General features: G+C 40.8%; 1 protein-coding gene across 1 annotated transcript in view; it reads left to right on the forward strand.

Annotated features, from left to right (window-relative positions):
* Nucleotides 1-6,693, forward strand: part of LOC115163837 (LHFPL tetraspan subfamily member 6 protein) — a gene marked incomplete at its 5' end in the record, with an annotated part of 126,717 nt that extends 120,024 nt beyond the window's left edge. Inside the window, 1 exon segment of the mRNA XM_029716041.1 lies at nucleotides 6,068-6,693. Within this exon segment, the coding sequence (XP_029571901.1) occupies nucleotides 6,068-6,186 (119 nt within the window). The 3' untranslated portion in view covers nucleotides 6,187-6,693.
* Nucleotides 6,694-12,151: the final 5,458 nt, after the last annotated feature.

Genomic DNA, 12,151 nt, shown 5'->3' on the forward strand with positions numbered 1-12,151 from the left:
ACTTACAAATTGGTGCATTCACCTATAATATCCAGTAGAACAACCACTTTACAATAGTGCATCTAAATCTTTTAAAGGGGGGGGGGGGGGGGTTAGAAGGATTACTTTATCCTATCCCAGGTATTCCTTAAAGAGGTGGGGTTTCAGGTGTCTCCGGAAGGTGGTGATTGACTCCGCTGTCCTGGCATCATGAGGGAGCTTGTTCCACCATTGGGGTGCCAACAATGTAGAACTGTACAGAGTTTACAACATAGATCTGTACAGAGTTCACTCCTCCATGCACAATGTAGAACTGTACAGAGTTTACAACATAGATCTGTACAGAGTTCACAAACATAGATCTGTACAGAGTTCACAACATAGATCTGTACAGAGTTTACACCTCCATGCCAGCAAGGAACATGAAAATATAGACACACACATTGTAAACTCACAATGTGGAAGTATTGATGCTATAGGCTACTGTAGCTTTAGTTCCTTGGCAAGCCAGATGTCAAACCTCTTGGTTTAAATTTAGAGTACATCGGTCCCTATTTGTCCTGTAAACTCCTATACATAGCAGGTATACTGAGGTGTCCCTATTTGTATTGTGTAAAGATTGATTTATGGGAGAGAAAAATTGAAATGATTTAATCAATTTTAGAATAACGTAATGTAACAAAATGTGAAGAAAAAAAATGAAAAGGGTCTGAATACTTTCCCAAATGTATCTACATTGGACCCTGTCAAAATCATTCGGAAAAAAAAACATTTTGACAATCAAATGTTCCCCCACAAAAAGAAAAGTGCCATGAGTCTTGAACTTAAATGTTTAAGACTTAACACAGTGAATCGGTATAGAAGCTTATTTAAACCTTTAACACCAAAACAGCCTATAGATATGAATTAATGTGAGTTGTTCTATCAGCGTTGTTGTTGTCTGCATAAATGTTTGTTTTATGAAGATGACTCTGTAGCTATAGTTGTGTAGCGGGTTATTATATTCTGAGAGTGTTTCTGAGCATCATTCTTCTCAGTACAGAGACAGATAGTTGTCGGTCTCAGATCGCACCCTATTCCCTATATAGTGCACAACTTTTTTGACTAGAGCCACATAGACACTGAATAGGGAACGGGGTGCCATTTTGGACACAGCCAGGTGTCCTCTGGGACTACCCAGCATGCACTGGGAGAAGAAAACAGACAGTTTGTCTCAGCACAGATGTCGGGATGTCTCTACAGTCAGCCTGTATCACCCCCACAGGAATTAGTAGGCAACTATGAAGGAGATTTAGAGATTGAGAATGAGGTTTGTTATTCCTATAAAGTGAGGCTGTTTATACAACTGTTTTGTTATACAGTCATTTGGAATAATGATAATAGTGTAGTCAATGTCCAATATCTTTGGGGTAACTATGGGGTATCTTTTATTTTTATTTTTTTATTTAACCTTTATTTAACTAGGCAAGTCAGTTAAGAACAAATTCTTATTTTCAATGACGGCCTAGGAACAGTGGGTTAACTGCCTTGTTCAGGGGCAGAACGACAGATTTCTATGAGGTCTATCAGGTGATTCCTCATGAAACAAGGACAAAATACCATTATTTGGGGATTTTCACAAAATATAATCCATAGAATAGTGTTTTGGAGGAAGGATTGTTGACATATATTTGACATTTGTATCTAAAGCATAATTGAGAAATAATTAATCAAAGATGGCATATTTATCACATTTTGGCCTACCCAGACTTCCTTTAATACTCCATAATGAAACATTATATTAAAGGAGGCACCTACAGATGAAACATTATGGAGTATTAAAGGAGACACCTACAGATGAAACATTATGGAGTATTAAAGGAGGCACCTACAGATGAAACATTATGGAGTATTAAAGGAGACACCTACAGATGAAACATTATGGAGTATTAAAGGAGGCACCTACAGATGAAACATTATGGAGTATTAAAGGAGGCATCTACAGATGAAACATTATATTAAAGGAGACACCTACAGATGAAACATTATGGAGTATTAAAGGAGACACCTACAGATGAAACATTATGGAGTATTAAAGGAGGCATCTACAGATGAAACATTATGGAGTATTAAAGGAGGCACCTACAGATGAAACATTATGGAGTATTAAAGGAGGCATCTACAGATGAAACATTATGGAGTATTAAAGGAGACATCTACAGATGAAACATTATGGAGTATTAAAGGAGGCACCTACAGATGAAACATTATATTAAAGGAGACACCTACAGATGAAACATTATGGAGTATTAAAGGAGACACCTACAGATGAAACATTATGGAGTATTAAAGGAGGCATCTACAGATGAAACATTATGGAGTATTAAAGGAGGCACCTACAGATGAAACATTATGGAGTATTAAAGGAGGCATCTACAGATGAAACATTATATTAAAGGAGACACCTACAGATGAAACATTATGGAGTATTAAAGGAGACACCTACAAATGAAACATTATGGAGTATTAAAGGAGGCATCTACAGATGAAACATTATATTAAAGGAGACACCTACAGATGAAACATTATGGAGTATTAAAGGAGGCATCTACAGATGAAACATTATGGAGTATTAAAGGAGGCATCTACAGATAAAACATTATATTAAAGGAGACACCTACAGATGAAACATTATGGAGTATTAAAGGAGGCACCTACAGATGAAACATTATATTAAAGGAGACACCTACAGATGAAACATTATATTAAATGAGACACCTACAGATGAAACATTATGGAGTATTAAAGGAGACACCTACAGATGAAACATTATGGAGTATTAAAGGAGGCATCTACAGATGAAACATTATGGAGTATTAAAGGAGGCACCTACAGATGAAACATGGAGTATTAAAGGAGGCACCTACAGATGAAACATTATGGAGTATTAAAGGAGACACCTACAAATGAAACATTATGGAGTATTAAAGGAGGCACCTACAGATGAAACATTATATTAAAGGAGACACCTACAGATGAAACATTATGGAGTATTAAAGGAGGCATCTACAGATGAAACATTATGGAGTATTAAAGGAGGCACCTACAGATGAAACATTATGGAGTATTAAAGGAGGCATCTACAGATGAAACATTATGGAGTATTAAAGGAGACATCTACAGATGAAACATTATATTAAAGGAGACACCTACAGATGAAACATTATGGAGTATTAAAGGAGACACCTACAGATGAAACATTATGGAGTATTAAAGGAGGCATCTACAGATGAAACATTATGGAGTATTAAAGGAGGCACCTACAGATGAAACATTATGGAGTATTAAAGGAGGCATCTACAGATGAAACATTATATTAAAGGAGGCACCTACAGATGAAACATTATGGAGTATTAAAGGAGGCATCTACAGATGAAACATTATGGAGTATTAAAGGAGACATCTACAGATGAAACATTATATTAAAGGAGACACCTACAGATGAAACATTATATTAAAGGAGGCATCTACAGATGAAACATTATATTAAAGGAGACACCTACAGATGAAACATTATGGAGTATTAAAGGAGGCACCTACAGATGAAACATTATGGAGTATTAAAGGAGGCACCTACAGATGAAACATTATGGAGTATTAAAGGAGGCACCTACAGATGAAACATTATGGAGTATTAAAGGAGGCATCTACAGATGAAACATTATATTAAAGGAGGCATCTACAGATGAAACATTATGGATTATTAAAGGAGACACCTACAAATGAAACATTATGGAGTATTAAAGGAGGCATCTACAGATGAAACATTATATTAAAGGAGACACCTACAGATGAAACATTATGGAGTATTAAAGGAGGCATCTACAGATGAAACATTATGGAGTATTAAAGGAGGCATCTACAGATGAAACATTATATTAAAGGAGACACCTACAGATGAATCATTATGGATTATTAAAGGAGGCACCTACAGATGAAACATTATATTAAAGGAGACACCTACAGATTAAACATTATATTAAAGGAGACACCTACAGATGAAACATTATGGAGTATTAAAGGAGACACCTACAGATGAAACATTATGGAGTATTAAAGGAGGCATCTACAGATGAAACATTATATTAAAGGAGGCACCTACAGATGAAACATTATGGAGTATTAAAGGAGGCACCTACAGATGAAACATTATGGAGTATTAAAGGAGACACCTACAGATGAAACATTATATTAAAGGAGGCACCTACAGATGAAACATTATATTAAAGGAGACACCTACAGATGAAACATTATGGAGTATTAAAGGAGGCATCTACAGATGAAACATTATGGAGTATTAAAGGAGACATCTACAGATGAAACATTATGGAGTTTTAAAGGAAGTCTGGGTAGGCCAAAATGTGATAAATATGCCATCTTTGCTAATATATTTCTCAATTATGCTTTTAGATAAAAATGTAAAATATATGTCAACAATCCTTCCTCCAAAGAATCATTCAGTTGACTACATTTCATGAAAATCCACAAAATCATGGTATTTTTATTGTCCTGGTTTCGTTACGAATCACCTGATCAGTATCCTTGAGGGCATCTTGTCTCGCGTTTAAGTATGGTTTAGGGAGAGGTAGATTTAGCAATGTCTTCTGGAATGTGTGTCAGAGAGAGTCCAGTACATTTGTCATTCAGTGTTGACCTGTTATAGAGAGGTATATTGCCTGTTATAGAGAGGTATAATGCCTGTTATAGAGGGGTATAATGTCTGTTATAGAGAGGTATAATGCCTGTTATAGAGAGGTATAATGCCTGTTATAGAGAGGTATAATGTCTGTTATAGAGAGGTATAATGCCTGTTATAGAGAGGTATAATGTCTGTTATAGAGAGGTATAATGTCTGTTATAGAGAGGTATAATGCCTGTTATAGAGAGGTATAATGCCTGTTATAGAGGGGTATAATGTCTGTTATAGAGAGGTATAATGTCTGTTATAGAGAGGTATAATGTCTGTTATAGAGAGGTATAATGTCTGTTATAGAGAGGCATAATGTCTGTTATAGAGAGGTATAATGCCTGTTATAGAGAGGCATGATGTCTGTTTAACTTCAGTTTTAACACTGTTTAGTGAATGAGTGTCTCTGCAACAATGACCCTATTTCACACACAGGAGGGAGAAGTCAGAAGCTTGAACTAAAATGTCACGTAGTCCAAGATCTTTTCCCCTCAAAGGAAACATTTTGAAGCTAAGATGCTAGTGTACGTTTAGCATAGAAGCTAAGATGCTAGTGTACGTTTAGCATAGAAGCTAAGATTCTAGTGTACGTTTAGCATAGAAGCTAAGATGCTAGTGTGTGCTTTTGAGTGTCCTCAAAAGACCTTCGCTTGAAAAACAAGAATAAAGCAGCATTAGTACTGTTTGTCCATTTTGAGATGCCGTAGCCAAAAATAGACAAAATTAATCTAAGATAACTCAAGAAATCTGTCATAACTTTTTGACGTTTTTGCAGAGGTGATTTTAGTCACACAGTTTTACATAACATGTTTTGGATGAAAACGAGCCGTCTCTCATTGAATGTCAACAAAGACTTTATTAAAGAATCCCTACTGTTGACCACCGACGAAGGGGCGTAGACTTCCCGAACAGCCCAAAAAAAAAAACCTTCACCGAAGTTCAAAACAAACAAAAACCTCACAAAATGTTGTCATTAATATATACACAAACTCCTCCAAACTATTTCAGCTGGGAAGCATGTGGAAGCCTTTAGTGTAGATGCTATGATGCTAGTGTACATTTAGCATAGAAGCTAAGATGCTAGCGTACGTTTAGCATAGAAGCTAAGATGCTAGCGTACGTTTAGCATAGAAGCTAAGATGCTAGCGTACGTTTAGCATAGAAGCTAAGATGCTAGCGTACGTTTAGCATAGATGCTGTAATTTAGCACAACGAGATATAGGCCCTTAAAATATAAATTAAACTCCAACAACATATCAACCATCACAGACGCTGCTGCTATAACCCAATACTCACGCAAACATTAATATTTACATTTGTACTGTCAGAATGTAGCATATCTCTCTCTCTCTCTCTCTCTAGGTTCCTGTGAGATTGGCTGGGCCTACTACTGTACGGGTGCTGGGGCCGCTGCTGCAATGCTGCTGTGTACCTGGATGGCCTGTTTCTCAGGGAAGAAACAGAAGCAGTACCCCTACTAGATGAACCTGCTGGGGGAGGGAGGAGGAGAGGGGGGTACCCCTACTAGATGAACCAGCTGGGGGAGGGAGGAGGAGAGGGGGGTACCCCTACTAGATGAACCAGCTGGGGGAGGGAGGAGGAGAGGGGGTACCCCTACTAGATGAACCAGCTGGGGGAGGGAGGAGGAGAGGAGAGGGGGGTACCCCTACTAGATGAACCTGCTGGGGGAGGGAGGAGGAGAGGGGGGTACCCCTACTAGATGAACCAGCTGGGGGAGGGAGGAGGAGAGGAGAGGGGGGTACCCCTACTAGATGAACCAGCTGGGGGAGGGAGGAGGAGAGGGGGGTACCCCTACTAGATGAACCTGCTGGGGGAGGGAGGAGGAGAGGGGGGTACCCCTACTAAATGAACCTGCTGGGGGAGGGAGGAGGAGAGGAATTTGGAAGGCATCCTAGAGGAGCTACTTGGTAGGAGGAAAGAGAAGAGACAGGCCTACAGACTACTACAGACTACTACATGCTACTACAGACTACTACAGACTACTACAGACTACTAAATGCTACTACAGACTACTACAGACTACTACAGACTACTACATGCTACTACATGCTACTACAGACTACTACAGACTACTAAATGCTACTACAGACTACTACAGACTACTGCAGACTACTACAGGCTACTACATGCTACTACAGACTACTACATGCTACTACAGACTACTACAGACTACTACAGACTACTACAGACTACTACATGCTACTGCAGACTACTGCATGCTACTACATGCTACTACATGCTACTACAGACTACTGCAGACTACTACAGACTACTACATGCTACTGCAGACTACTACAGACTACTACAGACTACTACATGCTACTACAGACTACTGCAGACTACTACAGACTACAACAGACTACTACAGACTACTGCAGACTACTACAGACTACTACATGCTACTACAGACTACTACAGGCTACTGCAGACTACTGCAGACTACTACAGACTACTACATGCTACTGCAGACTACTACAGGCTACTGTAGGTTACTGCAGACTACTACAGGCTACTACAGACTACTACGTGCTACTTCGGACTACTACAGACTACTGCAGACTACTGCAGACTACTACAGACTACTGCAGACTACTACAGGCTACTGTAGGCTACTGCAGACTACTACAGACTACTACATGCTACTACAGACTACTACAGACTACTGCAGACTACTACAGGCTACTGTAGGCTACTTCAGACTACTACATGCTACTACAGACTACTACAGACTACTACATGCTACTGTAGGCTACTGCAGACTACTACATGCTACTACAAACTACTACATGCTACTGCAGACTACTACAGACTACTACATGCTACTACAGACTACTATATGCTACTTAAGGCTACTGCAGGCTGCTACAGACTACTACAGGCTACTGCAGACTACTGCAGGCTACTACAGGCTACTGCAGACTACTACAGACTACTACATGCCACTACAGACTACGACATGCTACTACAGACTACTACATGCTACTGCAGACTATTACATGCTACTACAGACTACTACATGCTACTACAGACTACTACATGCTACTACAGACTACTGCAGACTACTACAGACTACTACATGCTACTACAGGCTACTACAGACTACTACATGCTACTACAGACTACTACAGACTACTACAGACTACTGCAGACTACTACAGACTACTGCAGACTACTGCAGACTACTGCAGACTACTGCAGACTACTACAGACTACTACATGCTACTACAGGCTACTGCAGACTACTGCAGACTACTGCAGACTACTGCAGGCTACTGCAGGCTACTGTAGACTACTACAGATTACTACAGGTTACTGCAGACTACTACAGGCTACTACAGACTACTGCAGACTACTACATGGTACTACATGCTACTACAGACTACTACAGACTACTACAGACTACTGCAGACTACTACAGACTACTACATGCTACTACATGCTACGACAGGCTACTATAGACTACTGCAGACTACTACATACTACTATAGACTACTACAGACTACTATAGACTACTACAGACAACTATAGACTACTATAGGCTACTACAGACTACTATAGACTACTATAGGCTACTACAGACTACTACATGCTACGACAGGCTACTATAGACTACTGCAGGCTACTACAGACTACTATAGGCTACAGTAGCCTGCAGTATCTAGTGATGACAGATAACAGCTACAGGCTATAGTATACATAACAATCAAAGGCACACTGAGTGACCTGAAGTGTTCTGCTCTGATCATGATGGGACCCAGGTCAACGCAGGTCATCACACCAGGGCAGAGACAACACTGACTGCTACAACTGCAGTACAAGACAACACACGTCTTCAGAAGCTTAGGCATCATTCTTCCTCTTCCTAAATGAACAATGTAACTCCTTGCATTCACTTTCATATGCTCCGCGCCACATGGGACAGGTCATCAGACAGACCAAGGCAGAGACTGACTGTTATGACTACAGGACAAGACAGACCAAGGCAGATTAGTCTATACATTGTGCATATAGGAAGAACAGTTAGGGAGGAGGAATAAGGACAGTTAGGGAGGAGGAATAAGGACAGTCTTGGTCTGTCTTGTCATAACAGTCAGGACAAGACAAAATGTACAACAGTAAACAAATACCGTCTTAAAAAAACGGATCATATTGTTCTGTTATGATTACAGTCAGACAAAACTGTTCTTATTCCTCCTCCCTGACTGTCCTTATTCCTCCCCCCTGACTGTTCTTATTGCTCCTCCCTGACTGTCCTTATTCCTCCCTGACTGCCCTTATTCCTCCTCCCTGACTGTCCTTATTCCTCCTCCCTGACTGTCCTTATTCCTCCTCCCTGACTGTCCTTATTCCTCCTCCCTAACTGTCCTTATTCCTCCTCCCTGACTGTCCTTATTCCTCCTCCCTGACTGTCCTTATTCCTCCCCCCTGACTGTCCTTATTCCTCCTCCCTGACTGTCCTTATTCCTCCTCCCTGACTGTCCTTATTCCTCCCTGACTGTCCTTATTCCTCCTCCCTAACTGTCCTTATTCCTCCTCCCTGACTGTCCTTATTCCTCCTCCCTGACTATCCTTATTCCTCCTCCCGGACTGTCCTTATTCCTCCTCCCTGACTGTCCTTATTCCTCCTCCCTGACTGTCCTTATTCCTCCTCCCTGACTGTCCTTATTCCTCCTCCCTGACTGTCCTTATTCCTCCTCCCTGACTGTCCTTATTCCTCCTCCCTGACTATCCTTATTCCTCCTCCCTGACTGTCCTTATTCCTCCTCCCTGACTGTTCTTCCTATATGCAGAATGTATGGACCAATCTCTCTTTGTTTCTCTGTCATTTACCTAACTATCTCTTTTTAAAGAATGTGTTCTTTCTTTCTCTCGTTCTTTCTTTCCTTCCCTCCATCTCTCTGGTTGTTGTGGTTTAGTGGTACAATAGTCTAGACCTGTGATTATTCCATTGGTATTGTGGAGTGTTTCTGTATTTGTTTTTTCATTAAAAAAAAATGCAATAATCTCTATGATGTAAAAGCAATCCAACCTTCTTCCTAAATGCAGCCTGCTCAGATCCAAAAACACCTAATCATTGTTATGAGTTAACATATTTTTTAGATACAGTATAGATACGGTATATACAATGAGTTTATCATATTAGCATATGTTTTGTATTCACATTTCAAGTAAGTCCTCGTTGTTATTTCTCACTGTGTGTAAATAAATGTTGTTTATCTAAATATACAGTATTTAGTATGTCCATTTATTTTATTTTTGTTTACAAATGATTTTCTTGTCAACGTTTCCTGAACTAAAGCAAAGAGCAGTGAATCGATTCAACGATTAAACATATATTATTCCTGCTGTCTGTGACTCTCATGTCTAGGTTGTAGGAACGTCACAGTCCTGACTTTAAAGCTGAGGGGGGAGGCTGACTGAAGTTTAACCATTCACACGTTCATCTGGTGAACAGCAGGAAATACTGTATACTAGATTTACTCTGGGCTCTGGTCTAAAGTAGTGTACTATATAGGGAATAGGGTGTCATTTGGGATGTTTCCATGATCACACTTTAGAATGTAACAGGCAGCAGCTGTAGAGGATAGGAAGGTTTTATAACCCCTGACCTCCAGCGTTCAGTCAGTCCATATTTCTTTGATCAGGTTACTAAATCTTCACTGCTAGCTTCACATTCCCAAAGACACTGCTTACTATAAAAACGGAGAGGATCGTCCCCCTCGATTTGTTTTGAAGAGTTATACTACTCTTGAAATGACAATGGCTCCGTTCGCATACTTGGATATACTGTATATTGGGAGTCAGGTAGTATAGCAGTTAAGAGCGTTGGGCCAGTAACCGAAAGGTCGTTGGTTCAAATCCCTGAGCCAGCGAGGTGGTGAAATCTGCTTTTCTGCTCTTGAGCAAGGCAGTTAACCCCCAAACAACTGATCCCCGTCGATTAAGGCAGCCCTCGGCACCTCTCCGATTCAGACACATTTCGGTTGAATGCATTCAGTTGTGACTGACTAGGCTTCCCTAAATTATATCTACGGATGAAATTACATCTTCTGCCTCCTGTTTTTACCAAGGAATGGAGAATGAGACAGAATCAGGGATTATCAACATTGTGTGTGTTAGGTATCCTAGCCCTGGGTTCAGATTAGGTGTGTTAGGTATCCTACTCCTGGGTTCAGATTAGGTGTGTTAGGTATCCTACTCCTGGGTTCAGATTAGGTGTGTTAGGTACCCTACTCCTGGGTTCAGATTAGGTATGTTAGGTATCCTACTCCTGGGTTCAGATTAGGTATGTTAGGTATCCTAGCCCTGGGTTCAGATTAGGTATGTTAGGTATCCTACTCCTGGGTTCAGATTAGGTGTGTTAGGTATCCTAGCCCTGGGTTCAGATTAGGTATGTTAGGTATCCTACTCCTGGGTTCAGATTAGGTGTGTTAGGTATCCTACTCCTGGGTTCAGATTAGGTGTGTTAGGTACCCTACTCCTGGGTTCAGATTAGGTGTGTTAGGTACCCTACTCCTGGGTTCAGATTAGGTGTGTTAGGTACCCTACTCCTGGGTTCAGATTAGGTGTGTTAGGTATCCTACTCCTGGGTTCAGATTAGGTGTGTTAGGTACCCTACTCCTGGGTTCAGATTAGGTATGTTAGGTATCCTACTCCTGGGTTCAGATTAGGTGTGTTAGGTATCCTAGCCCTGGGTTCAGATTAGGTGTGTTAGGTATCCTGGCCCTGGGTTCAGATTAGGTGTGTTATGTACCCTACTCCTGGGTTCAGATTAGGTGTGTTAGGTACCCTACTCCTGGGTTCAGATTAGGTGTGTTAGGTACCCTACTCCTGGGTTCAGATTAGGTGTGTTAGGTATCCTACTCCTGGGTTCAGATTAGGTGTGTTAGGTACCCTACTCCTGGGTTCAGATTAGGTATGTTAGGTATCCTACTCCTGGGTTCAGATTAGGTGTGTTAGGTATCCTAGCCCTGGGTTCAGATTAGGTGTGTTAGGTACCCTACTCCTGGGTTCAGATTAGGTATGTTAGGTATCCTACTCCTGGGTTCAGATTAGGTGTGTTAGGTATCCTACTCCTGGGTTCAGATTAGGTGTGTTAGGTATCCTAGCCCTGGGTTCAGATTAGGTATGTTAGGTATCCTAGCCCTGGGTTCAGATTAGGTGTGTTATGTACCCTACTCCTGGGTTCAGATTAGGTGTGTTAGGTATCCTACTCCTGGGTTCAGATTAGGTGTGTTAGGTATCCTACTCCTGGGTTCAGATTAGGTGTGTTATGTGTCAATTTGTTTAGAATGCTGCTCTGGTGGAACGATGGCGTGCAGAAGGCTCATCCTGAACCCTGGATGAGGGTACTCTACCCCTGAACCCTGGATGAGGGTACTCTACCCCTGAACCCTGGATGATGGTACTCTACCCCTGAACCCT

The sequence above is a fragment of the Salmo trutta genome, chromosome 26, assembly GCF_901001165.1.
Source record: "Salmo trutta chromosome 26, fSalTru1.1, whole genome shotgun sequence".
Taxonomy (NCBI): Eukaryota; Metazoa; Chordata; class Actinopteri; order Salmoniformes; family Salmonidae; genus Salmo; species Salmo trutta.